Source organism: Psammomys obesus, unplaced genomic scaffold, assembly GCF_907164565.1.
Source record: "Psammomys obesus unplaced genomic scaffold, mPsaObe1.curated_primary_1811, whole genome shotgun sequence".
Taxonomy (NCBI): Eukaryota; Metazoa; Chordata; class Mammalia; order Rodentia; family Muridae; genus Psammomys; species Psammomys obesus.
Genome location: NW_026594091.1, coordinates 722,102 through 748,001, shown reverse-complemented (window position 1 = coordinate 748,001; position 25,900 = coordinate 722,102). Strand labels below are relative to the sequence as shown.

Sequence of the window (25,900 nt, the reverse complement as noted above, 5' to 3'; positions counted from 1 at the left end):
ATGAGGCAAAACTGCTTTCAAATTAAATGAAGTTCCTGTCCAGTTCTTCATATTTTCCTGTTGTAAATTGAGCTATTAATTTGCAAGGCCTGCTACGCGATGCTACGTGAAAGCACTCAGGTGTTTTAAGTACTGCTTTGAGTCCCCAGAAGTGAGGCTTTCCTCTATGGTCTTTGCTATGTAGGTAATAGTAGAAAGTTTGTGTTTACCTGCTATCAGCATTAATTTGGCTTAGTCACTTTCTTTCTGACTTGTCCACAAGTCAGCTCATTGTTATGTAGAATAGTTTACTGTATTTGAAGTTGCCTCCCCCTTTTTTTTGAGAGAGGGCTTTACTAGGTCTGACCAAACTGGCCTTGAGATCTGCCTCCCTCCAAAGGCTAAAGGCATGCTCCCAGCTGAAGTTGTCCTTGTCAAAAAACTACCTCAAATGGGCCTTAATCTATGTAATTTTTCCTCAGATTGACTGAGTGTTGACTGTTATAATACAAGAAAAGCATGTTCAACAGCTTTCTGTGTCCTGCTTTTTCTTTCATACACATGTTCTCTTAAAAAAAAAAAAATCCAGGTATGGTGACCACCCCTGTAATCCCAGCACTTGGGAGGTGAAGGCAGGAGGATTGGAAATTTAGAGGCAAGCCTGGGCTGAATGAAACCCTGCCTTTAAAAAAAAAAAAAAAAAAAAAAAGTAAAACAAAAACAAGGACTGGTTCTTCAGGTAAAAGTGTTTGCTATACACACATATATAAAGACCTCAGATTGAATGTCTACAATAGTACAGTTAATCACACTAGTCCTATAAGATGGTAGAATCCTTAGAAGCTCACAAGCCAGCTACACTGGTGTATGCAGAGGCAAAAATGAGATAGTGCCTTAATCAAGGTGGGAGGCAAGGACTAACATACACAAGTTTGTCCTCTGACCTCCACAAAGGTGTGGTGAAAAACACATGCCCCATCTCCCATGAGTGTATTTGTACACAGACAAATAAAAAGATTGCAAAAAAAGATGAAAGGTCTACGTTCAATCCCTACCACACAAGCACAAACATATTCTCTTCAGTAAAACTTTGGTTTCTGTATTCTCTTATTTCTTTTACACTTTTTTATTTAGATACCTTTCACATATAAAGCTGCAGTAGATTTGTCTTAGCAGTCTACTCTTGGGATTCTGTGGATTCTATTCACTTCCTATCAGAGAGCTATAGGATTTTTCATTAACTTTGAATTCCACTTTTGAGGCTGCTGTTGTCATCTAACTTATTTCCTGAGTATTTAGCTGACAAGTTTTTTGAAATATGGTGGATAAGTTATACTGACTCCACAAAACAAATCTTTGACATACTAGAACAAAAAGGAAAATGGCTTCATGATTCTCTTCTTCTAGAGAAGCATATTACAAACATTGGCAGATCCCCAAAGAGTAAGCACATGAAATCTCTGAGGGTATCAAGACTGGAAAGTTCAAAGTTGTGAGGAGCATGATTATTGCTATTTGTGCCCCAGTATAGAAGTACTTATTTCTGAGCCACAGAGGAAACATGCTAAGAGGCAGACCATTTTTAAATCAAATTTTTAGTGCACAGGATTGAAGCTGGATGTGTGTGTGTGTGTGTGATCACTAGAATGTCAAGTAGGAAAAGCTGTAATTTTATTAACTTGGTATTTTGTTAAAATGGTTTTGACTGTGGAGAAAGTTTGTTTTGGACTTTGTTGTTTTGATTAAAGTGTCTTTGGACACAAGCTAGAAATTCCAAGTGCAACAGTCCTTGGATTCTGACAAACTTAAATGTTGTCCTGAGGCTGATACTGTGATTCTTTTACTTAAGGTTATTGGGCAGTAGTCACAGCGGGTAGGAGATAAACTTGGAATTTCTTCACTGGTTTGACAGTAGGCATTTTCATCAGTGGAGATAAGAGCTATTATTGGTCCTTGAATGGCTGCTGCTGTTGAAATAAATGGCTTTAAACATGGCTTTAGAAGTGGTCGTGGAGTTTTGGAACTGGTTTAACTTTTGTAAGGATAAAATAAAGCCAGCCTATACAACTGTCACTTGGCTATGATCAGTTTTTTTTGTTTGCCTGCACAAAATGTGTACTCAAAGTCAGCTGTAATGGTGCCTCCCATTTCCTTTTCTTTTTGCCCCCATTTGCACTGATTCTCCTTGTTTTGTGCAAAGTACCAATTCTGTAACATTTCAGGACAGGACAAGGAGGATGAGGTTATAAAGTTTAAACTTTGAGCACACTTGGCCTTCAACCACTATGCAACTCCATTAATAAGTACACCCTTAAGATGTTCATTGTATTTGTGAAATAATTTTGTTTTTCATCTGAATCTTAGCTTTCTGTATGGATTCAAAATTCTAATTCTAAGCTGAGCGTGGTGGTGCATGCCTTTAATCCCGGTGCTCAGGGAGGCAGAGGCAGGCGGATCGCAATGACTTATAGGCCAGCCTAGTCTACAAAGTGAGTCCCGGACAGCCAGGCTGCATAGAGAAACCCTGTCTTGGGGGGGAAAAAAACCCTTAAAAAAAATCCTAATTCTAATGTCTTTTGAACAAAGGAGTTGTAAGGAGGGAGGATCAGTCAGGGGTTATCTTTACCCTTGCACTGCTCAACCTAAGTGAGTTGAAGACAGTTAACATCATAATCATCCTTCTGAGGAAGGAGTGACTGATTCCTAAGAAGCCCCCAGCGCCCCTTTTTAAACTTGGGAAATCAGATTTAGATGTGGTTTTCTACAAGTTAATATGCTTTGAGCCATCTGTCCGATTTAGATGTGGTTTTCTACAAGTTAATGCTTTGAGCCATCTTCAAATTCAGCAGTCATTTTGGTGGTTGTCTAGATGGATTCTAACATCTGGTTATGGTGGTCAGGAATTGGCAATCCAAACCTTGAGGAAAATCTGCAGAAATTTTGAAAATCTGTGTTTTTTTTTCTGTTGCTTGTAGCTTAGAATCATTGTACTCAGTTTAACTTATCTTGTTGCCAGCTGAGCCCCAATCTTGAATTTCTTACAGGAATTTTAGAAACTGTTAGGAATAATTTTAGATGCTATTCTGATTGAATGATTGCATAGTTAGTATTCTTTTTCCAAACTGTGGTGCCTTGGACTGTGTGCAGAAATCAGCTATAGAACTTGTGCGGCCCAGTACAAAATAAGGGGCCACTTCTTAACATATTAGAAATTTTAAGATGATGCTAAAGACCTAAAATAAGCACAGGGCTCTGTTACACAGTTTGTACACTGAGGTTGTGTCTATATGCCTTTTAGTTTATATATAGGCACATTCTTGTATTTGTGTCATGTGAGCTCAGTTCAGTGGCATTGTGATGTGTGTGCTGTTTATCTGATTTCACCAGTAAGTTTATCTGCAAAAACTTTTCTTCCTTCTGAAAGTGAATCATGCAGATTTTTTTTCCTGTAGATTTGGATTGCCTCTAGTCATGAGTGAGCATTACAGACAGGGAAATTGGTAATGGAAATCTGTGGAAGTAGTGTGTTTGTGGTGGGAGGAAAGTCAAGGACATATTGTTAATGAGTTTTTACCTATTTTACTGCACACCTGTAATGCCTAGTTTGGTGGTTTAGAGAATATGGAGTGTTTCTGGGCTTTCTTATAAGGCAGAGGCTCCATACAAGGTTGCTGATGATTGTTCTAAATTCCCATTGTTTTCTTGGCTTTTCTCCCTTGGTTTATGTGTCGTCTGGAAACTGATTTGTAGTTGGTGAGGTAACATACGTGGAGCTCTTAATGGACGCTGAAGGAAAGTCAAGGGTAAGTGTCTGAGAGTATTTCTTCTGTGGATTTACTACATGACAAATGTAACTGTATGGTGGCGTGGACTCGAATGAAATCAGGAAGGCAGTGAGTGTTCATGTTACTCTAGCCATGTTTGATTTTGCCAACATTCCAGTAGGGTGGGAGGGGGCTTGCAAATGGGAGTCCCGCTTTTCCAAATGGCTGGCCAAAGAGCTTTCTGGTATTCTGTTTGGATGCCCAATTTGGATAACTGGGGACCAATAGCAGCATTGTCTCTTTGTTTAACAGGAATTGGCTGTGTGTGAATTATGCATGGAATTTTAGTGGTGGTATAATTAAAGTAAAAGTGTGTTCTTGTCTAGAAAATGTTATTTGTGGTTGTTTGCTGATTTGAAAGTTGTGTGAACCAAAGATTCTGAAAAGTAGCCTTTGTGCCAGTATATTGTAAATCATACATCACAAACCTGAACGTTCAAAATTGGCCTAGTTTAGTGAGAATATAAACTACTTTCTGTTGTGCAGTAGAACGGCTTAGAATAATCAAAAGGATGAACTTAGTTTATGGAAAGGATGGATTTAGTAGGAGTATGGTAAGGTTTGATTGAATACAAAGGAAAGCAGATCAAAAGTTTGTGTGATTTCTTGGAGAACCTGATTTAGGTCTGCTTATAACCTAGCAGCTTTAGTACCGTGCTGGTAATGTGTAGGAAAAGGAGATTAAGGAGCCCAGCTTTTTTTTTTTTTTTTTTAAACAACAAGGAAGGCTAGGTCATTCACTTCTGTCAGCTTCCCCTTAGAAACATTAATTTTAAAAATCTTGACTTTTGTTACATAAATCATATCTTTAATTTGTTCATAACTTTCATTGGTATTTACTGGTTTTTGTTTTTTTCTTTTTCCCCTTTGCTCGACTGACTGGTCTGTGGCTTCTTTCAAAGGGATGTGCGTAAGTATTACCTATTTATACTTTCTGGTATTTGAATTTTCCAGGTTGTAGGACTTGTTTTATTCTTTTGCTTTTGACTCTTTTATAGTGTTGTTGAATTCAAGATGGAGGAGAGCATGAAAAAAGCTGCTGAAGTTCTAAACAAGCATAGTCTGAGTGGAAGACCACTGAAAGTCAAAGAAGTGAGCTCTTTTTTTTTTTCCCTTTCCCGTGGTGTTGGTGATGGAACCCAGGGCCTTATACATACTAGGAAAACAGTCTACTACTGAAATACACTTCCAACTCATGTAAGGTATAATTATTTGTCGAGGATAAGAATGGTCTTTGACTAAAATGCAACCTATTGTTTTTTATTTGGTTCTTTTAAGTCAGGCCCTGTGATCAAGACTATCCTTGAACTCTTGGTCTTCTGCCTTTGTGTCCTAACTTCTGGGTTAGTAGCTGTGCATTCTGTTATTTTAATTGAAGATCGTGTCAGGCTTCAACAGCCACTGAGAATAAACTTTTTAATAGCAGATCCTGACTAACTAAGTTGACCACTCTTTAGTCTTGCTGTCTCAGGGTTACAATAACCTGAGCTTCTGATTTTAGAATTGGAATTGTGTAAGAGAGATGTTTTTGTTTTTTTCCAAGACAGAGTTTCTCTGAGTAGCCTTGACAGTTCTGGAACTCACTCTGTAGACAAGCCTGGCCTCGAACTCACAGAGATCTGCCTGCCTAAGTGCTGTAGTACTGTAAGAGAGTTTTTATATCCACCAATTTAAATGCTATTTTTGGCCCTTTTTTTTTTTTTTTTTTTCCTTTAAAGCTTTGGTTGATCTCAAACTTGGGATCCTTCTATCTCAGACTCCTAAGTGCTATGAGTGCAGTGATGTGTCACAGTGTACCTGCCTCTTTATTTTTGTGTATGTGGTATATACCCATGTGTGTACATGTGTGCAGAGGTGTTCATGCTTGTGGTGAATATGTCTTCCTCTGTCATTCTCCACCTTAGTTTTTTAGACAGGTGCTCTCACTGAACCTGGGGCTCACTGTTGAAGCTAGACTGGCTGGTCCCTGGACTCCTTGACAGGGATCTTCCTGTTTTCCCTTTAACATTGGGATGACAAGCATGCCCCACTACTTCAGCTTTTACATGGGTAGCTGAGGATCTGAGCTTGGGTACTAAGGCTTGCAAACTTTACCCATTGAGCCATCTCCCTGTCCATCTTTGAATTTTATAAGATGAATTTATTTATCTTTATTGAATCCAAACTAATTTTTGTGTGTGTGTGTCAAAGATTGAACCCAGGGCTTTGTGCATATTAAGCTGCCACTGAACTGTACTCTAACCCCTTCCCCAAAGGAGAATGTTGTTTTGTTAATGCTACTGCCAGATTTTATTTACCTCCTTGACTGTGTGTGTGTGTGTGTGTGTGTGTGTGTGTGTGTGTGTGTGTGTGTTGGGGGTGGTGCCAATGTTAGGTGTCTGAGAACAGTTCTTTGCTGTGTAGTCCCTGCTAGCTTATAACTCAGGATCTTTCTTCCTTACCTGCCTGAGTGTTGATCAAAGTCAGGTGCCCATCCTTCATGACCTTTCCTATTTGGAAGGAAGACAACATATTTGGGACTTAGAGGAAAGTATGGTAGGTTTTAAGTCATTTCTTATGTGTTGCTGGTAAAATGATGAGGCAGGGTTCAGGAATTGGATTGGGCTGGAAAGGAGAAAGGGTCTGTGCTTGATTCCCAGCATCCCAGTGGGGATGCTCGTATTGACCTAGTTCCAGCTCCAAGGGATCTGGCCTCTCTTGGCATGTTCACACACATCCTGTACACCCCTGTATGGATACAGAGACATAAATAAGAATATGGTTTAAAAAAAAAAAAAAAAAAAGAATTGTGCCAGCATCAGATTTCTGTAATTTCTGTAATTCTGTAATGCTGATATGTTGCATTGACAGTACTTCAGTTCCAGCACCTGGTGTTCTTGAGTTTGGGGAACCTGGTGATTTCAGACTTTTTGAAAAAAGTCATTGATGAATTTTACAGAAATTATATTAAATAGTATGATTCAACCATCCCATGACCAAGAAAATCTTGTTTCAAACCAGAATTTTTAACTCTGGTCAACCAAACCTGTCATCCGTTCCCTAGTTAAATTGAAGTAACCACTTAGCCATCTCTCCAGTTAAATTATTTTCAGATTTTTAGTTTTATGCTTGTTTCTAAACTGTGGCTCTTCCTAGAACTCTTCTAGTTGCTGTGATTTATTTCATCTGGTTAATTTGAGAAATTTTCAAACTGTCAGTCTCTGCAGATTTTTGTTTGCTTGCTTTGTTTTTGTTTTTCAGTGTTAGAAATGGGAGTACCTGACAAGTATGCTACTTGTTAAGCTGTGTCACTACTAAGTTGTATCCTCATTCTTTAAGAAGACAGACTTACTGCGTACACTGCAAGGGGCGTCAGACTAGACTGTAACAGAGTCCCACCTGAAGCTTTTTACTTATTTTGAAACAAGGCTTCATTTAGCTGCCTAGGCTGGCTTTGAGTTGGCTCTGTAGCTCAAGCGGGCTGTGAACTCCTTTAGCAATCCTGATACCGTGCTTTACTGAGGGCCTTATATAAATTTTATTTTTTTTTAATTATTGGTGCTGGGGAGTGTACTATGAAAACATTCTGTCACTGAGTTGCACTTCAACAGAAAAGAACCTCTGCGAAGTAAAGGCAGCAATTCTACTAGTCTCTGCAAGCTGACTTCTGACCTACTTCTGGCTGTAACATTTTGTACTTCTTTCAGGATCCTGATGGTGAACATGCAAGGAGAGCAATGCAAAAGGTGATGGCTACGACTGGTGGGATGGGTATGGGACCAGGTGGCCCAGGAATGATTAATATCCCACCCAGTATCCTAAATAATCCTAACATCCCAAATGAGATTATCCATGCATTACAGGCTGGAAGACTTGGAAGCACAGTTTTTGTAGCAAATGTAAGTAAATGGGAACATTCTCTAAAATAGAAAAACAGGGAGGGATGGAAATAATGTGAAAATACCATGCATTGCATTAAGGAGAAATTTTTAAAATTAAAACAAAGTAGAAAAAAATGTACAAAACTCTTTAGACTGATCATATCACTGTTATACAAGTAATTTAAATTAGGTTTACAATAGCTTGTTTTTACTTTAAAAATAAAATAGGCCCTCTGGTTGAGTTTTTTTCTTGTGAACACTGCATTTGTGGCTTCAGGATTGACCTTAGTCCTACTGGGGTCTTGTTTACAAAGGTGTTCAGATGTTTACAAGGGTTTGCATTCTTGTTGGTGTTTATTAACTGTAGTTTTTGTATAGAGCAAGAGTGAACAGAGATGGTACATTCATAGCTGTTTTTTGTGTGTCTGAAGTGAATGATATTTTTATCCTCTGCAAGGACAAATACTTTATATTTAAAGCAAAGTGAGTTCAGGAGTGTTGGTAAGACTTTAAAAAAGGTGTGATTTTTGTTTGTTTGTTTTTGTTTTTTCAAGGCAGAGTCTCTCAGTGTAGTTTCAGCTGTCCTTGAACTCCGAGATCCCCTGCTTTTGCCTCCTGAGTGCTGGAATTAAAGGTGTTTGCCACTACTGCCCAGCTGACTTTCTTTTTTTTTAAACTGGGTTGGGGGGAAAGTTTGGTAAATGTGAGAAGACTTAAGCTATTCCATGTAAGAAGAGAGACAGTAGCAGAGTTAAGACCAGGTTCTGCAACTGTATTTTAAAAATTACACTGAAGTTGATTAATTTTCTTCTGAAGCCAGCCGGAACAAGTCTTGTTAATACAGTAAAAACATGTTGGTTTGGTTTTGTTTTGTTTTTTCCCAAGAGGTTTACTTTGAGGTTTTTACCCTGTTTTTACCTAGCTGGATTATAAAGTTGGCTGGAAGAAACTGAAGGAAGTATTTAGTATGGCTGGTGTGGTGGTCCGAGCAGACATTCTGGAAGATAAAGATGGGAAAAGTCGTGGAATAGGCACTGTGACTTTTGAGCAATCCATTGAAGCTGTGCAAGCTATATGTATCCTTCTTTGGGAGTTTAGCTCATGGCAGATGGTAGCCATAGTACTGTTAGGCATTAGTATGCCTAAAGCATATTATAATAATGTGGTAAAAATAACTTTCTCCGTGACTAGAGTGAATAAATTACTATGGAATCTGAAATTTTTCTGGAGTGGAATACAGATGAGTAGAATGTGTGGTTGTATTATAGACACATGCTATGAATTTTTTTTTTTTCCTGTTGTTTTCATTTGAGAAGAGTAAGAAATAAATCATTTATGAGCACAAGGACTTTTATTTGTTTATAATACCCTTGTGGACTGGACCCTCTGTCTCATGTGAGTAGACATTGTTTGAAGAGGCCCCTCTGCTTGCCATAGGCTTACCCTGGAGTTACATCTTTTTAAAGTCACAGTGTAGTAAGTCACATGTGATTACAGAAATTAAACTTGGGAGACTAGGTGCTTTACTCAGAAAACATGGTATTTCAGAAGTGGTAGGACTCTTGGCCTGTTGACCACACAGAAAACTATTCAACACTCAGAAAACCACAAACATTTTATAGTGTAAGGTCATGAATAAAGCTTCACACCTAAAGAGTTCAAATTGCTCATGAATTCACAGACAGGAACTGCTAGCTATGGAGTTGTTACCATTTTGTCATTTTATCTTGTATGCTTTAACAGTTGTTAGAAATAACCTTAATTGTAATACCAGCTATGTTTAACGGCCAGCTGCTGTTTGATAGACCGATGCATGTCAAAATGGTAAGTTAATAAGATCACTTTTTTGTAATATGTTCAAATAAGTTAGCAAAAATGTAAAAAAATGTAGAATTACTAAAGACTACATCTATCCCTTAAACTAAACCTACACATCATTATTCAGTAGGCTACAGAGTGATGAGCACCTTTGTTCATGCAGGTCTTTTCTGTAGATTTCTGTCTGGTTGACTATTAAATCCTACGTTCAGGAAGTCTGTTGAATATCCTGCTTGAGCAAGTGATCAGTTACAAAGAATCTTTTGTATAGAACTTCAGTCTTGAAAGTATTGCACATAATGTTTAGTTAGTATTACATCTGTAGTGAACAAATATTTGACTCAGACAGCTTTTAAAAGTTTATTGGAGTTCAGTCTTAACCCTGCTACAGTGTTGCCAAAGATAATAATTTATAGAAACAGTACTGAAACATGTTGAGGGCTGTCACCAGATCCAGGAATAAGGTAAAAGGACCTATAAATTTTTCTTGTTCTTTGAAGCAGTTTAATAAAAGATTCATTGGACTAAAAACAACAACGAAACATGATTAGAGGGTCTGGAGAGATGGGCTCAGCAGTTTAGAGCACTTTTTCCTGTTTAGGCTGCTTTTCCCTGTTGAATTCCCAACACCTACATGGTAGCTCACCATGGTCTGTAACTCCAGTTTTAAGAGTTCTGAGGCCCTCACACAGATATATATGTAGGTAAAACACCAGTGCATATGAAATAAAAATAAGTAATTAAAAAAAAATTGACAAGATAGTGTAAGTCTCACTGGTACTTGTTCAGATCCTGCCCTGCCCACCCAATAATACAAATGTATTTTTATCTTTCCTGCACAAAAGATAAAAACATGCCCCCATGTATATCTTTATGTTTGACCTACTTTTTCTGTGTCATGGCTATGTCTTAGATTATTTAGATTTAACTAGTTGTGTTTGTTTAGTTTAAATTTTTGCTTTTTCCTTGGTGCTAGGGATTGCACGCAGGGCCTTGTACATGGTAGGCAGGTGCTTTACCTCTAGACTATATCTCCAATCCTGACTCTCTGTTAGTGTCTTTTGTTTTGTTTCTACTTAAGCCTCTCAAGGTGTGCAGCACAGTACTTGGCTTCTGACTGGTTCTTTGTTTGTGGTAATTGTTTCCCATATTTTGCTGGTGCTGGTGCTGCAGTAGATACTGAGATCTTTTCTTTCTTTCTTTCTTTTTTTTTTTTTTTCCTCAGGATGAGAGGGCCTTACCAAAGGGAGATTTTTTCCCTCCTGAACGCCCACAGCAACTTCCCCGTGAGTATTTGAATTTTACTAAATAGAAACTGTTGCTATCATATTTGTACTTGTGGAAGATTAGCCTGAGAATTCTCTTGATCTGTTTGTCCTGCCACCCACCCTACCAAACACAGGCTTGCACTGTATATCCCTGGTTAGGCTGAAACTCACAGAGATCTGCTTGTCTTTGCTTCCCACGTGCTGGGATTAATGGTGTATAACTTGTGCCTTGCATGTCTTGACCAGTTTTTTAATATAGATTTTTTTTTTCATGGTAGGAAATGAGTAGAGATAATTCACAATCTAAGAGTTTTTGATACTGGCGCTGGCTTAGAGGGTAAAGGCATCTGATGCAAAGCCTGATGACCGACCTGAGTTTAATCCCTAGGACCTACATGATGGAGGAAGAGAACTGATTCCTATAAGTTGTCCGCTGATCTCCACCTATGCACCAAGGCATGCATGCTGTTTGTCTGTGGTGGTCTGATTGAGAATGGCCTTCATTGGCTCATATATTTGAATGTTTTGTTTTGGTTTTTTCCCCAGATAATGGTACTGTTTGGAAGGATTAGGAGTTGTGGCTCTTTTGGAGATGGTACATCACTGGGGCAGGCCCATAACATCCCCAGTTAGATCTCTGCCTTGTCTTTGTAGAGATGTGACCTCTTAACTACTTCTCTAGTACCATGTCTGCTTTCCTGCTGTCACGTTCCCTGCCATGCTGGTCATGGAGTTTAATCCCTGGAACTATGACCCTCAAATTAAGGCCTTTTTTTTTTTTTTAATGAGTTGCCTTGGTCCTGGTATCTTGTCTCATCACAGCAATAGGAAAGTAACTAAGACACTGTCTTTCTCTATTGCAGATACTTTTTTTTAAGAAAAGGGGCTCTTGGATTAAGAGCAAGGCAGGCTACCCAGATGTGGAGGGCAAAGTTAGGTACTTTGAAAGGGTCTTAGAGTCAATGGCTGGGTAGGTAAACAAATTGCAAAAGGAATAAATGCCAAGTTGCACTGATTTTGCTGTATAGTCTAGCAGTCCCCCTTTCAGGTTTGTTCTAAGGGTTAAAACTGTATGTCTACATGAAGAAATAATGTAAATGCTTATAGCATAGTTAAATGCTCAGTAGTTAAAAGTCAAGCCAGACTTGGTGGTTCTGTTATTACAGAACACAACAGTGTGAAGCAGGAGAATAATGAGTTCAAAGCCGGCCTGTGTACATAGGTAGATGTTGCAAAAGAGGAAGGAGGGTGTTGGAAGTGATTCATTAGCTTATGGATAGATTTTAAAACAATCTAGCAAACTCAATAGATACAGTATTACTGAGTTTTTTTAAAAAAAAGAAAAAAGGAAGAAGGAAATGCAGACACAGTGCAGTACAGATAAACCATGATTCCAACTGTAGGCGATGCACGGAACAGGTAGCTATAAAAGGTAGCAAATACTTCAGTAGTTGCTGAGGAGTGACTGCTACTAAGGATGAGGTTTTGGAGTGATGAAAAAAGTTAATGAAATTGTGATGATTGATAGCTTGAAAGAGGCCTGGTGGCTCCCCACCCCACCCCCAGATAGGGTTTTTTGGTAGCCTTGGCTGTCCTGGACTCGCTTTATAGACCTGGCTGGCCTCCATAGTCACAGGGTTCTGCCTGCCTCCTTAGTCCTGGGATTAAAGGTGTGTGCCAGGCCTGGTGGCTTTAAGAATAGATCAGAACTGTAGGTGTTTTTGGCCACTTGGCTGAGGATTCAAATTACCCAAAAAAGGGATTCGGGGGATAGGAGATGACTTGTCTGTTGAAAGGACCGTGTTTCCTTACCCACCTGTCTTGCAAGAAGGTGCTTGATGCTTGTGCTAGAAGTAAAGGAGTGTTGTGCCCCAGGGAGCCCATTATCCTTGGTTCTTGGTCTCTCGGCATGGTTCAAAGGGTTGACCTCAGAGCCTTTTGCTTTGGAGTGGTAACCCTTGGTGACTTCTTGGAGCTGTTGCCATGCAATTAAAAACCTAGTTGTTAAAATTAAGTACCAAGAGCCTGTTGTAATCTTTGTTGTTATTTTTGAATGTCAGGCCTCAATGGCTGTTTTTAAGTACTAGTCTGTATTCTTGTGTTGTTTGTGTTTGTGGAGCACAGTGGTAAGGATATGTTGGGTATCAATTTAGTAATTCTTGAAGTGGTGGTACACATCTGTGATACCATCACTCACATGTTAGAGGCATGATGATCTCAAGGTGGAAACCAGCCATGGGCTATACTAAGACTTTGTTTCTAAAAGAAGGGGGGAGGTGAGAAAGCAAGGTAAGATTTCCTTCTCTTTTGTTACTGTTTTTTTTTTTTTTTTTTCCAGACAAGGCTAGTCCCAAACTCACAAGAGATCCACCTGCCTCTGCCTAGCAAGTGCTAGGATTAAAGGTGTGCACCATCACAGCCTGGCAAGGTTAGATTTCTTCAGGGAAAAAAAAAAAAAAAAAAAAAAAAAAAAATTGGACTGAGGTTTCAGGCATTGTGCATGGCTTTGATTCCAGTACTCAGGAGACATAGGCATGTGGATCTTTGTGAGTTTAAGGCCACACAGGGTTATATTATTTTATAATAAGGCCATATTATTTTATTTATAGTTTTTTTAGTGCATTCATTGTGTGTTTGTATGCATGTGTGTGTATGTATGCATGCAGGTCAGAGGAAAACTTGTAGGCACCAGCTTTCTCCACCACGTAGGTTCTAGAGGTAGAACTCAAGTTGTCAGGTGTGGGAAAAAGTGCCTTTATCCCTGAGTCACCTTGCCATCCTGTGAACTGACTTTTTAGGGGCCCTTATTGTGTAGGTACATAGTACATACTCCAGTGTGACTGCATGTAAAAAGCTGTACCTTTGTAAAGAGGGACAATCTCAGGTATACAGGTGTATAGGTGATGAAGTCAAGTCAGGCCCTGGGTTTGCTTGGTGTAGGGATGAAGCGTGGCAGCTAGAACACACCAGTTTTCCTCCGAGGGTCACTGTGTTTTGAGAAAGGGAAGCCACACTCCTGACTTTATCTGCTTCTTTCAGATGGACTTGGTGGTATTGGCATGGGATTAGGACCTGGAGGGCAACCTATTGATGCCAACCACCTGAACAAAGGCATTGGAATGGGAAACCTAGGGCCTGCAGGTGAGAATTGTAGTGCACCCAGACTGGAGATAACTGGGAAAATTGAATTTATTAAAAGCTACTATTAGGGCAATTTGATCTGGAGTTTTTCAAATGGAATAAATGCAGTTTTGGATAAAATCACATTTTCATCTCAGCCTCATGTTCACAAAAGCAGTATTTTTTTTTTAATTGAATTGGATTTTTTTAAAGCCACTTTGCCTCTTCATCTTAGCCACATGATAATTGAGCAGACATAAGCCATTCAGTGAAAGGAGGCAAGGTAAAGAGTTAGTTGGTCTTACCCAAGGTCACACTGAATAACAATGCAGGCTACTGACTGCAGGACCACATCACTACAATTGATGTTCTAAGCCTGTCAAGAAGACTGTTCAACACTTTTGTTGACATGACTTTTTCTTGGAGTATAAGCACTGATAAAATAAGCTTTTATGCATGATAAACCTCATGGTTCATAAGGAAAAATGGATAGTGTCTTTGTTCAGGAAGACAAGGAAAACCTATTGAGTGAAAGCCTACCTGTATCTTTTAAGTTTCTGTGTATTATATTTCTGAGCCACTAAGGTGTATTTCATTGTTTTGAATCTAGCCTTGGACCTTTCTTAGAATCACTTGGAATGGTTATGTGGATGCTTCTCTGCCTTAGCACTGTCACTTTTGTATTTCCCTGGTCTCATGGCTCTACCAACTTCAGCATATTCTGATTGGACATATGGAAGAGAGCTTTTGTGTTTTAGAAACTGTTTTATTTACATTTTTGCTTTTAATAGGGGTGTTATTAAACATCTATTTCTGTTTTGTAACATTCTAAAAAAAGTAAATGTTTACATAGTTTGTATCTGATCATTATATTTTATATTTAATGTTTTCTGGCTTGGTCATTTAATAAGGTTACATAGGTTCCAATTTTAAAAGCCACATTTACTTAAACTTACTCTGGTTAAAAGCTTTTGCTTGAAATACAATCTTTTGACAGTTGAAATGGTGGCTACCCCACCTTTAAAATACAATAACATCAAGGATTTTTTTTTTTTATTCACTTATTGGTTTGAAATTTTGTGCTTTTAAAGTTTAAACATTACTGTTTTGACATAAATTTTGTTTGCATTGACTTTTTCTTTTAAAGGAATGGGAATGGAAGGCATAGGATTTGGAATAAATAAAATTGGAGGTAAGAAATTTAAAATAAAGTATACATGCAATCATTTTTAAGTGTTTTCCTTGTCTTCCAAGCCCTGCATGGCATTCTTCCTTTGGTTTCTAGAAGTTTGGATTCTAAAAGTTTCTGGAATATAGGAATTACTTGTTTTAATTCTCCATAATTCCAGTGGGTGTTTGATGGCTTGGTTCTGAGTTTCTCACTAACTAGCTCTGTGACCTTGGGTAAATTGTTCCATCTCTCTGTGTTCTTGCTGTGTATTCACTGAAGGGGTTGGATCAAGCCAGCTTTTGAAAAAGGAAGCCAACTTTTTTTTTTTTTCTCACTCAAAATCTCTAAAACTTTGTAAGCTCTTGACATAAATACCAAAAGTGAAACATAAAAACAAGGTTTCCTTGATTGATGAGTGTGAGTAGGCTTGTTGAGATGACAGTAAATACTTTTCTTACAGGCATGGAAGGACCCTTTGGTAGTGGTATGGAAAACATGGGGCGATTTGGATCTGGGATGAACATGGGCCGAATAAATGGTAAGAATAGCATTTTCTCTTGTCTACCCTTTGATAGCTGAGAGCTCTTGCTGCTCTTAAAGACTGTGCATGATATACCACTTCTGTTTTTCCACTAGGTTATATACCTTTGAAACTGCTAAAAATGGTAGACTTAGCTAGACCCAGTTCACTTAGACTTTGGAGGTACCCAATGTATCAGATCACCCCAGTACTTGAATAGTAAAATTTTCAATTTCCTTACTGCTGCAGCACTCAAATGCTTACGCTTCCCACACTCAAAAATGTTTTCCAGGGACTGAAGATATAGCTCAGCTTTTAAGAGTACACACAGCTCATGCAGTGGACCTATCTAGGTTCAATTACTAGCACCCACATGATGACTCACAACTGTCTGTAATTCCAGTTCAGGGAATCTGATACCTTCTGTTGATCTCCACAGGTTCTGACTGCATGCATGCACAAACACATACTGATGATGGTTATTTTTTTTTTTCTCATTTTATTCACCTTACATCTTTGTAGCCCACCCTCTCTGTCACCTCCCTCCTCCCTCCTCCCTTCCCTTTTCCTCAGAAAAGGGGATCACACTTCTTCATCCACTCCAGTTCATCAGGTTGCATCAATATTGATGTCCTCTTCCCCTGTAGCCTATCAAGGCAGTCCTGCCAGGCGAAAGTGATCTAAAAGTTAGCAAGTGAGTCCCTGTCCGATGCAGTAGAGGACCCACTTGAAGCTTAAGCTGCCCATCAGTTACTTCTTTGTAGGGGTTGTTGGTCCAGTTCATGGGTGGTCCTTGGTTGATGCTTCAGTCTCAGCAAACACCTCTGGGTCCTAGTTAGTTGGCTTAGTTTTTGTTTGTTTGGGTTTTGTTTTTTTTTTTTTTGTTTTTGTTTGTTTTATGGAGCTCCTGGGTCCTTTTGTCTTTCCCCAAGACTTCCTGTGCATTGACCAATGTTTGACTGTGAGTCTCACCATCTGTTTTGAGGCTCTGCTAGGTAAGAGCCTCTCAGAGGCACTCTGACAGGCTTCTGTCTGCAAGTTTAGCAGAGTATCATTCATAGTGTTAGGGGTTAATGATAATAATGCTTCTTAATATGCCCCCAGCATTGGAATGCTTTACTGGTTTCCCCCCTTTTCAAAATTATTTGTGTGCCCCCCCCCTTTTAATGTAGGAGTGCTCTGTCTGCATGTAGACTTACACACCAGAAGAGGGCATTAGATCTATTTATAGGTGGTTGTGAGCCACCATATGGTTGCTGGGAATTGAGCTCAGGACCTCTGGAGGAGCAGCCAGTGTTCTTAATCACTGAGCCATCTCACCAGCCCTGGATAGGTTCTTTTTTTATCTTTTCCTCTGATGACTCCCAAGTTGTGGAGAAAATAATGTATAAAATCCACTTACAGGGCTGGAGAGATGGCTCAGAGGTTAAAAGCACTAGCTGTCTTTCCAAAGGTCCTGAGGTCAATTCCCAGTTAACCACATGGTGGCTCACAACCACCTATAAATGGATCTGGTACCCTCTTCTGGCTTGCAGGTGTACATGCAGGGAGAATACTATATAAATAATAAATAAAATTTTAAAAATAAAAATCCAGTTATGTCACAAATCTTAATATTCCTTCCAACCTTGAAATGAAGATAATGCTGTTATTATAATATTAATAGTTTGTTGATGTCAGATTGCTAGCCTTGTTCTGGTTTACTTGGCCTTATATAGACATGAATTCAGCCATGGACCTCTCCCCAAGTTCATTCTGTCAGAGAGAGTAACAGTATCTGCTAGACTCAAATGGGCCTGAGATCAGAGAAGCAGAAGACAGAGCAGAAATGGCTAAACACATGCTTGATTTGGCCTACAAAGTACTGTTTTACCCTGTAACGCTAATGTAGTCTTAAAATATCACTGGACATGACAAAACTTCTTTTAGTCAGTGTACTCAAGAAATCACACTGATTGCTTACTCTGCCATTGGAAAGAATTGAATCTCATGGTGACACTAATTACCCTGGGATGGCACTTAACTTCACATCGTTAGTGATATCATCCATCCTGAGTCACAGCTTTGACCTGCTCTTAGAGGTTGTTGTTGTTTGCTCAATTGATAAGGCCATCATTTCTAAGGACGGACGGAAGAGGTTCAGAAACCTTAAGTAACTTCAGAGCATCAGTTCTGTGATACTGACCACATCAACTTGTTAGCCTTGTTTTGGGTTAGTTGGCTTTATGCAGACATGAATGTTTGACCTTATCTAGACAGTGCTAACCAATTGAATTGTAACGCAGGACTGCCCCCTCTTTGGTAAAATCATTGGTGCTCTTTGTAATCTGGGATTTTGAGTCACCCAGGAGTTACTTGATGAAGTCAGATTAATTAGCAAGATTTCAGATAACTGTCTACAATTTGGCTTGAACAGTATAGGGATGGATCGATCCTTGACTCTACTTAAATAGTAAATGAGATCCCATTATTTGAGAAGACAAAGCTTGTCCAGAATGCATTAATACATTAGGCCACAAGGCATCGGGTAATAAGAGAAATCTCCCTACATTATGTCTCCAAATCTTGGAACAGCTACTTAGATTTGGTGTAGAGTTTTGGGTTTTTTTTTTGTTTTTTTGTTTTTTTTTTTTTTTTTTTTGGAGGGGGGGCAGGATTTCTTTGTGAAACAGCCCTGGCTGTCCCAAAACTCTTTGTAGACCAGGATGACCCCAAACTCAGATCTTTCGGCCTCTGTCTCCTGGGTGCTAGGATTAAAGGAATGTACCACCATGTCCGGATGAGATTCATTCTTATATACTCAGATTTAAAGCACCTGACTTGATTGCTGAGGCAACCATAGTATGTCTAATTCAGGTGGCTTCAGCACATAAACTAAGATATGAAATATCAAAAGGTTTTGGTGCTATTGTGATGGTCCAGAAATCAAACAATATCCTACCCACACTTAAGTGTTAACTAATACATATTTTAAAAACAAAGAACAACCAGTGTCATTATATTGTCAATGTCAGTCCATCTAGGAATCACATGAGTACGTATTCTCATTTTGTCAGAAACTGAGGCACAGGGAGTAACTTGTCTAAGGTCATGTGCTAGGATATGAATTCAGCCTGTCTCTAAAACTTGCTTGTTCACCGTGCCTTCATCCTGCCTTTTGTAATTGCCTCCAGCATGGTGGCAGCCACTGTACTGAGAAACTGGATATCTTTGGTTTTGAAAAAAAATCATCTGTATGCCAATAGAAGTTTGACTTCTACTTGCTGGAGAACTGCTACAACTATTCATAAAGGTTCCTTGGAATGAGAGTTCTTAAGGATTTATGCCTGTGGTTTTTTGGTTGGTGGTGGTGATGGTGGTGTTCAAGTAGTACGCGGTCAGGCTAGCATCTTTTAAAGTGTTTTTGAGGAGTGCACCACCCAGCCTCCAGAGTACACAGAGCTATATGCAGGTCTTGTTACATTTTCCCTAGTACCTAAGAAAAGATGTAGGAAAGCTACACTGTTATCGATGCAGAGACAAAGGTTTATGTTTTTAGTGTACTTTCAGGCGTGCCTGCTGCATGTACCCATGTTCGTGGGTATTTAATAAAAAGTGAAAGAAGTTGGTTCACATAATAAGTCATAAGGAAGGAAATTGGATTGTTGCTCTAACTGGGGTGTGGTATTTCTTTGGATTAGATGAAAATGAATGAGGTGGACCTCAAAGGCTTCCGGAAGGTTTTGGTAAGCTAGGAGGTGTAGTCCAGCAGTTAGGATTCATTGTGCTGGAGAAATATCTGTCCTTAGATGCCAGATACTTGGTGTATTGTCCTCTTTGCCCATTAAACAGCGAACCAAGGCTTCCACAGACTGCATCTCGGTTCTGAGTTAGACAAACCCAGCTCTGGGAAACTTGAGTTTAATTAAATAATAAAAAAAATGAAAAAGACAAGAAAAGAAGAGGTGTGGGCATTTTGATTTAATTGATAGTCATAATTCAGCCCTTGTGGTCCCATGTGCTGATAGTTGACATAACAGATTTTCAGACCAATGAATCAGTATAGATAAAATCTTGATAATGCTGGTGAGATAACAGAGTGTAACATTTCCTAATGAATTGTCTATTATCCATCCATCCGACCGTCCGTCCATTTATTATCTACCTACCTCTAAGATCCTATTTATTTATCTATCATCTATCTAGTAAAAGTAGGACTCTAATCTAAGCCCTGTTGATATATGGGATGATGGATTCCAAGGCTTTTAGCAATATATTAAGGCTTGCATTAGACTTGACTCTTGCCTTCCACCTTCAGACTCAAAGTAGACACATTTGAAAAAAATGGAAAAGGGTAATTTATGGACTTCACTTGGGTTGATTCCAACTGTAGTTCCATCTCTGCCCAGAGTCCTTGCTAAGTGCTAACAGGTTGGCAGGATGATTCAACAGATAAAGGCATTTGCTGCTGAGCCTAATGAACTCGGTTGCTGCTGAGCCTAATGAACTCGGTTTCATTCTCAGAGTTCACATGCTTGAAGAGGAAACCTGACTTCTGCAAATTGTCCTATTATAACTTGGTACATGCATTCACACAGTCATACATAAATAAATGTGTAAGTGTGAACTTACGGTCTTTTGGGAAAACAACTAGTCATCTTAATCGCTGAGTCATCTCTTAATCCCCTAAATGGTTTTCTTAAATCTAACTTAATTTCTAGTAAAGATGCACAAATTAGCTTTGACTATATATATATGAAACTCTACATGGGTGTGAGAGAGTATAGAAAGTAGAAGAAGAATGATTTAAGGGAGAGAAGTAGTGAGAGTAATAGTGCATGTGATATATGAAAGTAAAAGGGTTTTAGCATCCTAGGGAGGGAGAGGTCAAGAAAAACCTAGCATGTACAAAAATGGCACGAAGAAATCTCTGGTTTGTTAATAAAGAATAAATAAGTTTGGGAAAGGAAAAACTTAATTTTTCCTGGACTTGATTGGTCTGTCTGACTTGATTTCAGATTCTTCCAGCTTTAAAATTTGTAGGAGTGAGTTCATACCTGTTTTTGACTAGGATGATTGGATTTCTTATTGCCACAACTAGATAGGTTTTTGTGTCTAGAATAGTACTACCTTAAAGATATATTTTAAAACACTGTCTTGGTGTCATGGCTGTGGCAAAAAGAAAATGACGTGATGTTATTTATGGTCTGAATCTTCCATCATTACCATTTTGTGATAGGTTACATAGAAACAGGAAATTTGTTTTGTTCCTATCTAGATGGAAACATTATCTATAGACCTTGCTGTCCCTTGCTACCTCTTGATACTATGGCATTTTTTTTCTGATTAATATTGTTTAGTCATTGAATTCCCTGCTACTACTTGGTCAAAACAGAAAGGAGTAGAACAGTTCTGTATCAAATAAAATAGTAAAGTTGGAATTTAAGAGTAATGGCTTGGATTGGTTTGGCTGTCATTCAGTTTTTTAATTCTTTTTACCTCCTACACAGTATCCCTTCTCATATCATGACAGTAGATCTTTATTGTGCAAGCAGCTGTATTTGGTGATTTAAAAATAGGTTTGTGGCCCATGAGATTGGATGCAGTTGAAGAGATGATAGCTATAAATGGCCAGGAGAGTAGTCTAATGAGGAAGTGTGTGAGAACGTTTGTTTCCAGGTCCTAGGCATCTATATCAGTAGCACATGAAGTATGCTAAGACCTGGAAAGGATTGTTCTCGGCAGCTAGTAGATAAGCTATGCTCAAAGTAACAGTATAGGGAGACAGAGCAAAGGAACAATTGAAGTCTGGAGGCCCAGAGATTTGGCACAGGTGTACCAGCAGTGGTTTGGAGGAGAGAAGGAATAGGGAACAGAGTCAAGTGGGGTATATGTACAGGGAGGTCTCTAAATGTATATAGAAAGAGTTGGGATGTTTTGACTTTTTAAAAATGTGGTTTAGAGATTTAAAGCTCTCATAGGAAATAGGTTGATACATTAGGATCTCAGATGTCATGGAACAATGAGCTGGATACTAGTCAGAAGACAGGAACAGTTGTCTCTCCCTGTATTTTCCAACCTTCCTTGGAGGTATTTGGAGTACAAAAAATAGCTGTAGCCTTTCATTTGTGGTTATGGTGGTAATAGTACAACACGTGCTTTGAGGCTAGTATACTTGAGGACCAGAAGAATTGAGTACACACCTTTAATCCCAGCATTCTCGAAGCAGGCAGGCAAGTATCTGTGTATTCCAGGACAGTCATGCAGAGACCCTGTCTTGAAAAACCATTAAAAGGGAAAAAGGACTGGGGAAAAATCTTAGGTTTTTCGTTTTTGTTTCAAGACGGGTAAAACTTGCCTGTCTTGAAAAATACAGAAAAGGTAATAAAATGAGTATTCTTAAATATTTTCATATATGCACTTTATCAAATGTTAAGATGGTTATTTTGCAAAATAATATGAACTAAGACACAGCTGTGGCATGCAAGAACAAACCCAAAAGACCAGGAGCTTTTTTTGCTTTATAAATATATATCCTTTTGGTTTTGTTTTAACTTTTTTTTTTATCTTTTAAAATTTCTTTTTCAAGAGTTTCACTGTATAGCCCTGGCTGTCCTGGAACTCACTTTGTAGACTAGGCTGTCCTTGAACTACAGAGATCTGCCAGCCTCTGCTTCCAGTGTACTAGAATTAAAGTCATGTGCCACCACCACCCAGCCACATACCAGTTTTTAAGTCTACAAATCTCTGCTCTTAAATAAAAACTGTCAGTGAACATTAGTTCAAGGAAGTTTCAACACTTTGGTGGAGCAATAATCATCATGATTATAGTGGTGGCCACTACTTTATACCTGTAGTTTTATGGAAAGGAGAAAGCCCTCTTCCTTCTAATTAAGCCCGACTTTTCCTAGATTTCTTTATGATCTGGGGGCCTCAAATGCACATTAGAAGGACAGTGAGCAAAACTCTGTTGTAGGCATTCTTAGTAAGCTTTGGTATTCTTTTGTGAACCCCAAACATGTCCTGACATGAGTCTCAGGTGTCCATGCAACAAGGTTGAGCATTTCCAGATGATTATTGGCTTGATAAAGATATTTCATATCCTGTACATTTTGTTGCCCATGAAACAGTGTTGGTTTCATGGGCATAAAATTATGTTGCAACAGTCTCCACTTCTGGGAGACACAGAGTGCGTAGAACACACAGAGGCCATAGCAAGGTGTCTAATATGTTTTTGAAGGCCATGCTCTTCTTGATTTTGTCCATGATGACTCAGAAGCACCTGGCTTTCTTGGGGATGCTCTTCTTCCTTTTTGGTAGGCAAACCTCTCTTGCTTTTCCAACATAGGTGGAACTGTGTACAATGCCCTTGAGCAACACAGCATCATAAGATTTCCATTCTGACTGACACAAGACACTTTGTGGCACCACACTAAGTTCATTTTTTGTCACCAGAAGCAGTAGCTAAAATGTCTTTTGTCTCCTACCCAGACACCTTTTCAGAGGTTGCTGGGTCTGTGCTGAAGTAGTCCGTCAAGTAGGCATCTCCAACCTGCATGTAGTAGTTTTGGAACCATTCATTCTCTCCTAACTTTCCCACATGTCTGGGAGAATAATGATTGCACTTTTCCATCAGTAGTCGGTACATTCATGTAACTTCTTCCAGTACCTTGCAAGAAATACTGTCCATACTGTCATGCATTCCTTCAAAGGTGGATGATGAGGGTAACTTGCCTAAACTCTATTCCCCTTATAAACACCACATAGTAACTCGGTGTTCCCCAACTAAAAGGAGATAGCAAAAGCCTATACGAATAGCTCTGTAGTTTTCAGGAGTGGCAGAGTGTACATGGATGGCTTCTGGACCATCAGATACCTGCCATTGGCAAGTATACTCTTAATACTGCTATGGCCACATTCCCATAGTGCTCTGGCACAAGTATGTTGTCCTAAAAGATAGCCACAGAAAACTCATCTGCTTGTGTATTTCATCCCATAGAGATTTCCCTGTGGTCTTATTTGCAAACAGTTCTGACAGCTTGGAAGTTCAACTAGCAAATTTGGTGTAATGGTTAAGGACCATTTTTCTGCTCATAGATATGCTCTCACATGATAGAAGCTAAAACTTGAGATTTCTAAGGAGGATATTAACAATAACAAACTTTAAGGAAGCTTGGATGAGCGCTTGGCCAGCCAGCAAGCAGTATTGTTTCTCGATGTGGCAGTGAGGCAGGGAGATAATTTTCCTGTGTCTTTGTCACTGTCACAAGTGCTTACTTGGTACTAATGGTCCTCACCTGCTCTTTATAAGCTACTTTAAATTATTCTGTTGTGTGGAGAAGGGTGGAGTCTGTTCAGGCTTTTGAGTGAGAGATCTGAGGAAACCTTGGTTTTCTGCCCACTGGGGAAGCTTCAGTACTAAGTATCTATAACATCTTTAGAAAACTGCTATTGAACATGGTTGAAGGCCCTCCTCTCGAGTTCAGCGCATTAATGTACACAACACACACAAATACACACACCATTCCTCTTTGCTGGATGAATTTGCAGGCACTCCTGCAAATTGGGACTGAAGCTATAAGGAGTCCTAACATTGTGACTTTCCTGTTTTCTGTAAAATGATCTTGTTTCTATGTATAATTCTCAGCCCCTTCCCCTCTTTTTTATGTGTGTGTATGTATAAAATACTACTTTTATTATTTTTATATTTTATTATGATTTAGGTATGTTGTATATATGTATATTCATAGAACATAATGAGCAAGTTTCTGATACAGAAATTTTGTCTAATTATTTTTTTCCTGATTTTCTTAGAAATCCTAAGTAATGCACTGAAGAGAGGAGAGATCATTGCAAAGCAGGGAGGAGGTAGGAATCACTTAGCCTGATGTTCTGTGTTTTGTTGTTTTTCAAACAAGTACTTAACTGGGGACTCAACAGTGTGAAAAACATGGGCCCTGACATAGGCTGCCCAGGGTGGAACCAATCACTGCATTTTCCTGGCTGTGTGGCTTGTGGCAAGTGAATGACTATACCTCTGTTTGTAATACTCGCCTATAAAATGGGGGCTAATAGGTATGACCTCAGAGGGTTATAAAAGAGCCAGTGCGTGTAAAAACTATTAAAACTAAAACCTGTACCATCTAATACATGACATTATATGTGTTAAAACATGCATACACATTCATTAGAAAGATGCAAGGAATGAATTTTGGTAGGTCCAGCGTTATCATTGAGTGCTGCAAACATTTTGGCCTATGTTCTTCCATGATAGTTTTATGAGCACTTAGAATTAAGTGTACTGCTACGATTTAATTCTGTATAAGTGGGTGTGAGTGCCAGTGGAGACTAGAGGCAGCAGATCCCCTGGGAGCTGGAGTTATAGGTGGTCTTGAGTTGTGTGATGTAGGTGCTGGGGACTGAATTAATTCTGTTCTGTTACTTTGTAAGAGTAGGAAGTGCTCTTACTTGCTAAGCCAGCTCTCTAGTTCTAACTATCCCTTTTAAGCCTCCCTGCTCCTTTTATTTGTTTATTTTTTTTCCTTCAGTCTTCAAGTTTGGCCTTCCCTTGGCAGGCCTTTTGCCAAGTATTTCTGTATATCTTTGCTAAGTTCTTTCCTGTTTCTCTGCTGCTGTTAAAATGGGCTGCTAGCATCATTGCTACACTGCATATTGAGTCAGCACCTTTTTTTCCTCTTGCAAATGTGAGGAAGTTCCTTTCTGAGCTATTTCTGTTCTGAAAAACTAAAATTCTTGAATTTGTGCTTGTTTTGTCAATCAGTATCCTGCATTTCAGCCACAGAAGTGGGCACAGAGAGGTGAATTGATTTGTGTCAGGTTATATAGCTTTGGCAAGTTACATACTGTTATAAAAATTACTGAATGTTACTGAATTTGCCCCTTGGGTTAGTAGGCTAGCTGTGGACTAGACTGCTTTGTTGAGAGGTGGGCACTATGAAACTACAGTTTTGAGCTCTGCATGGTGAAGTTGTGGGTCATGGCCTTGGTGATAGAGCCAGACTGTCCCTGTCCAGGGTTATAAGCACCATGGATGAGGGTCACTGTGCACTAGTTACTGACCCTTGGCCTGTTCCAGAGTTGACCCTGCCATGCTCTCAGTATCTTTCTTCCAAAACTAATGAAATAGCTGTCAATTTCCCTTGTAGAAGGAACAGTTTCAGGAGATGATCAGTTTATATGCATGTGTACATTGAGGAGCTATATGGACATTTTTGTTTTCTTTGTAATCACTTTGTGCCCTGGAAGTGCTAAAGAATTGCAGCCAGACTGACCATCAGCAGGGCATTTTAGAGGGGCAAGTTGAGAAAGGATAAAGGTTGTAAGTGACTTTGAATTGTCTC

At 39.1% G+C, this 25,900-nt stretch overlaps 1 protein-coding gene across 2 annotated transcripts in view; it reads left to right on the top strand.

Annotated features, from left to right (window-relative positions):
* The window catches only part of Hnrnpm (heterogeneous nuclear ribonucleoprotein M), a 41,195-nt gene that overhangs the window by 10,710 nt on the left and 4,585 nt on the right, over window positions 1-25,900 (top strand). The window contains exons 3-14 of one of the 2 annotated variants that reach the window (XM_055617862.1): window positions 3,730-3,782; window positions 4,706-4,713; window positions 4,802-4,895; window positions 7,490-7,528; window positions 7,646-7,681; window positions 8,586-8,739; window positions 9,438-9,487; window positions 10,707-10,767; window positions 13,789-13,890; window positions 15,017-15,061; window positions 15,501-15,578; window positions 24,354-24,407. In XM_055617862.1, the coding sequence (XP_055473837.1) occupies window positions 3,730-3,782; window positions 4,706-4,713; window positions 4,802-4,895; window positions 7,490-7,528; window positions 7,646-7,681; window positions 8,586-8,739; window positions 9,438-9,487; window positions 10,707-10,767; window positions 13,789-13,890; window positions 15,017-15,061; window positions 15,501-15,578; window positions 24,354-24,407 (774 nt within the window). Of the gene's footprint in view, window positions 1-3,729; window positions 3,783-4,705; window positions 4,714-4,801; window positions 4,896-7,489; window positions 7,682-8,585; window positions 8,740-9,437; window positions 9,488-10,706; window positions 10,768-13,788; window positions 13,891-15,016; window positions 15,062-15,500; window positions 15,579-24,353; window positions 24,408-25,900 lie in introns of both variants that reach the window. The other variant, XM_055617861.1, reaches the window with a different exon arrangement.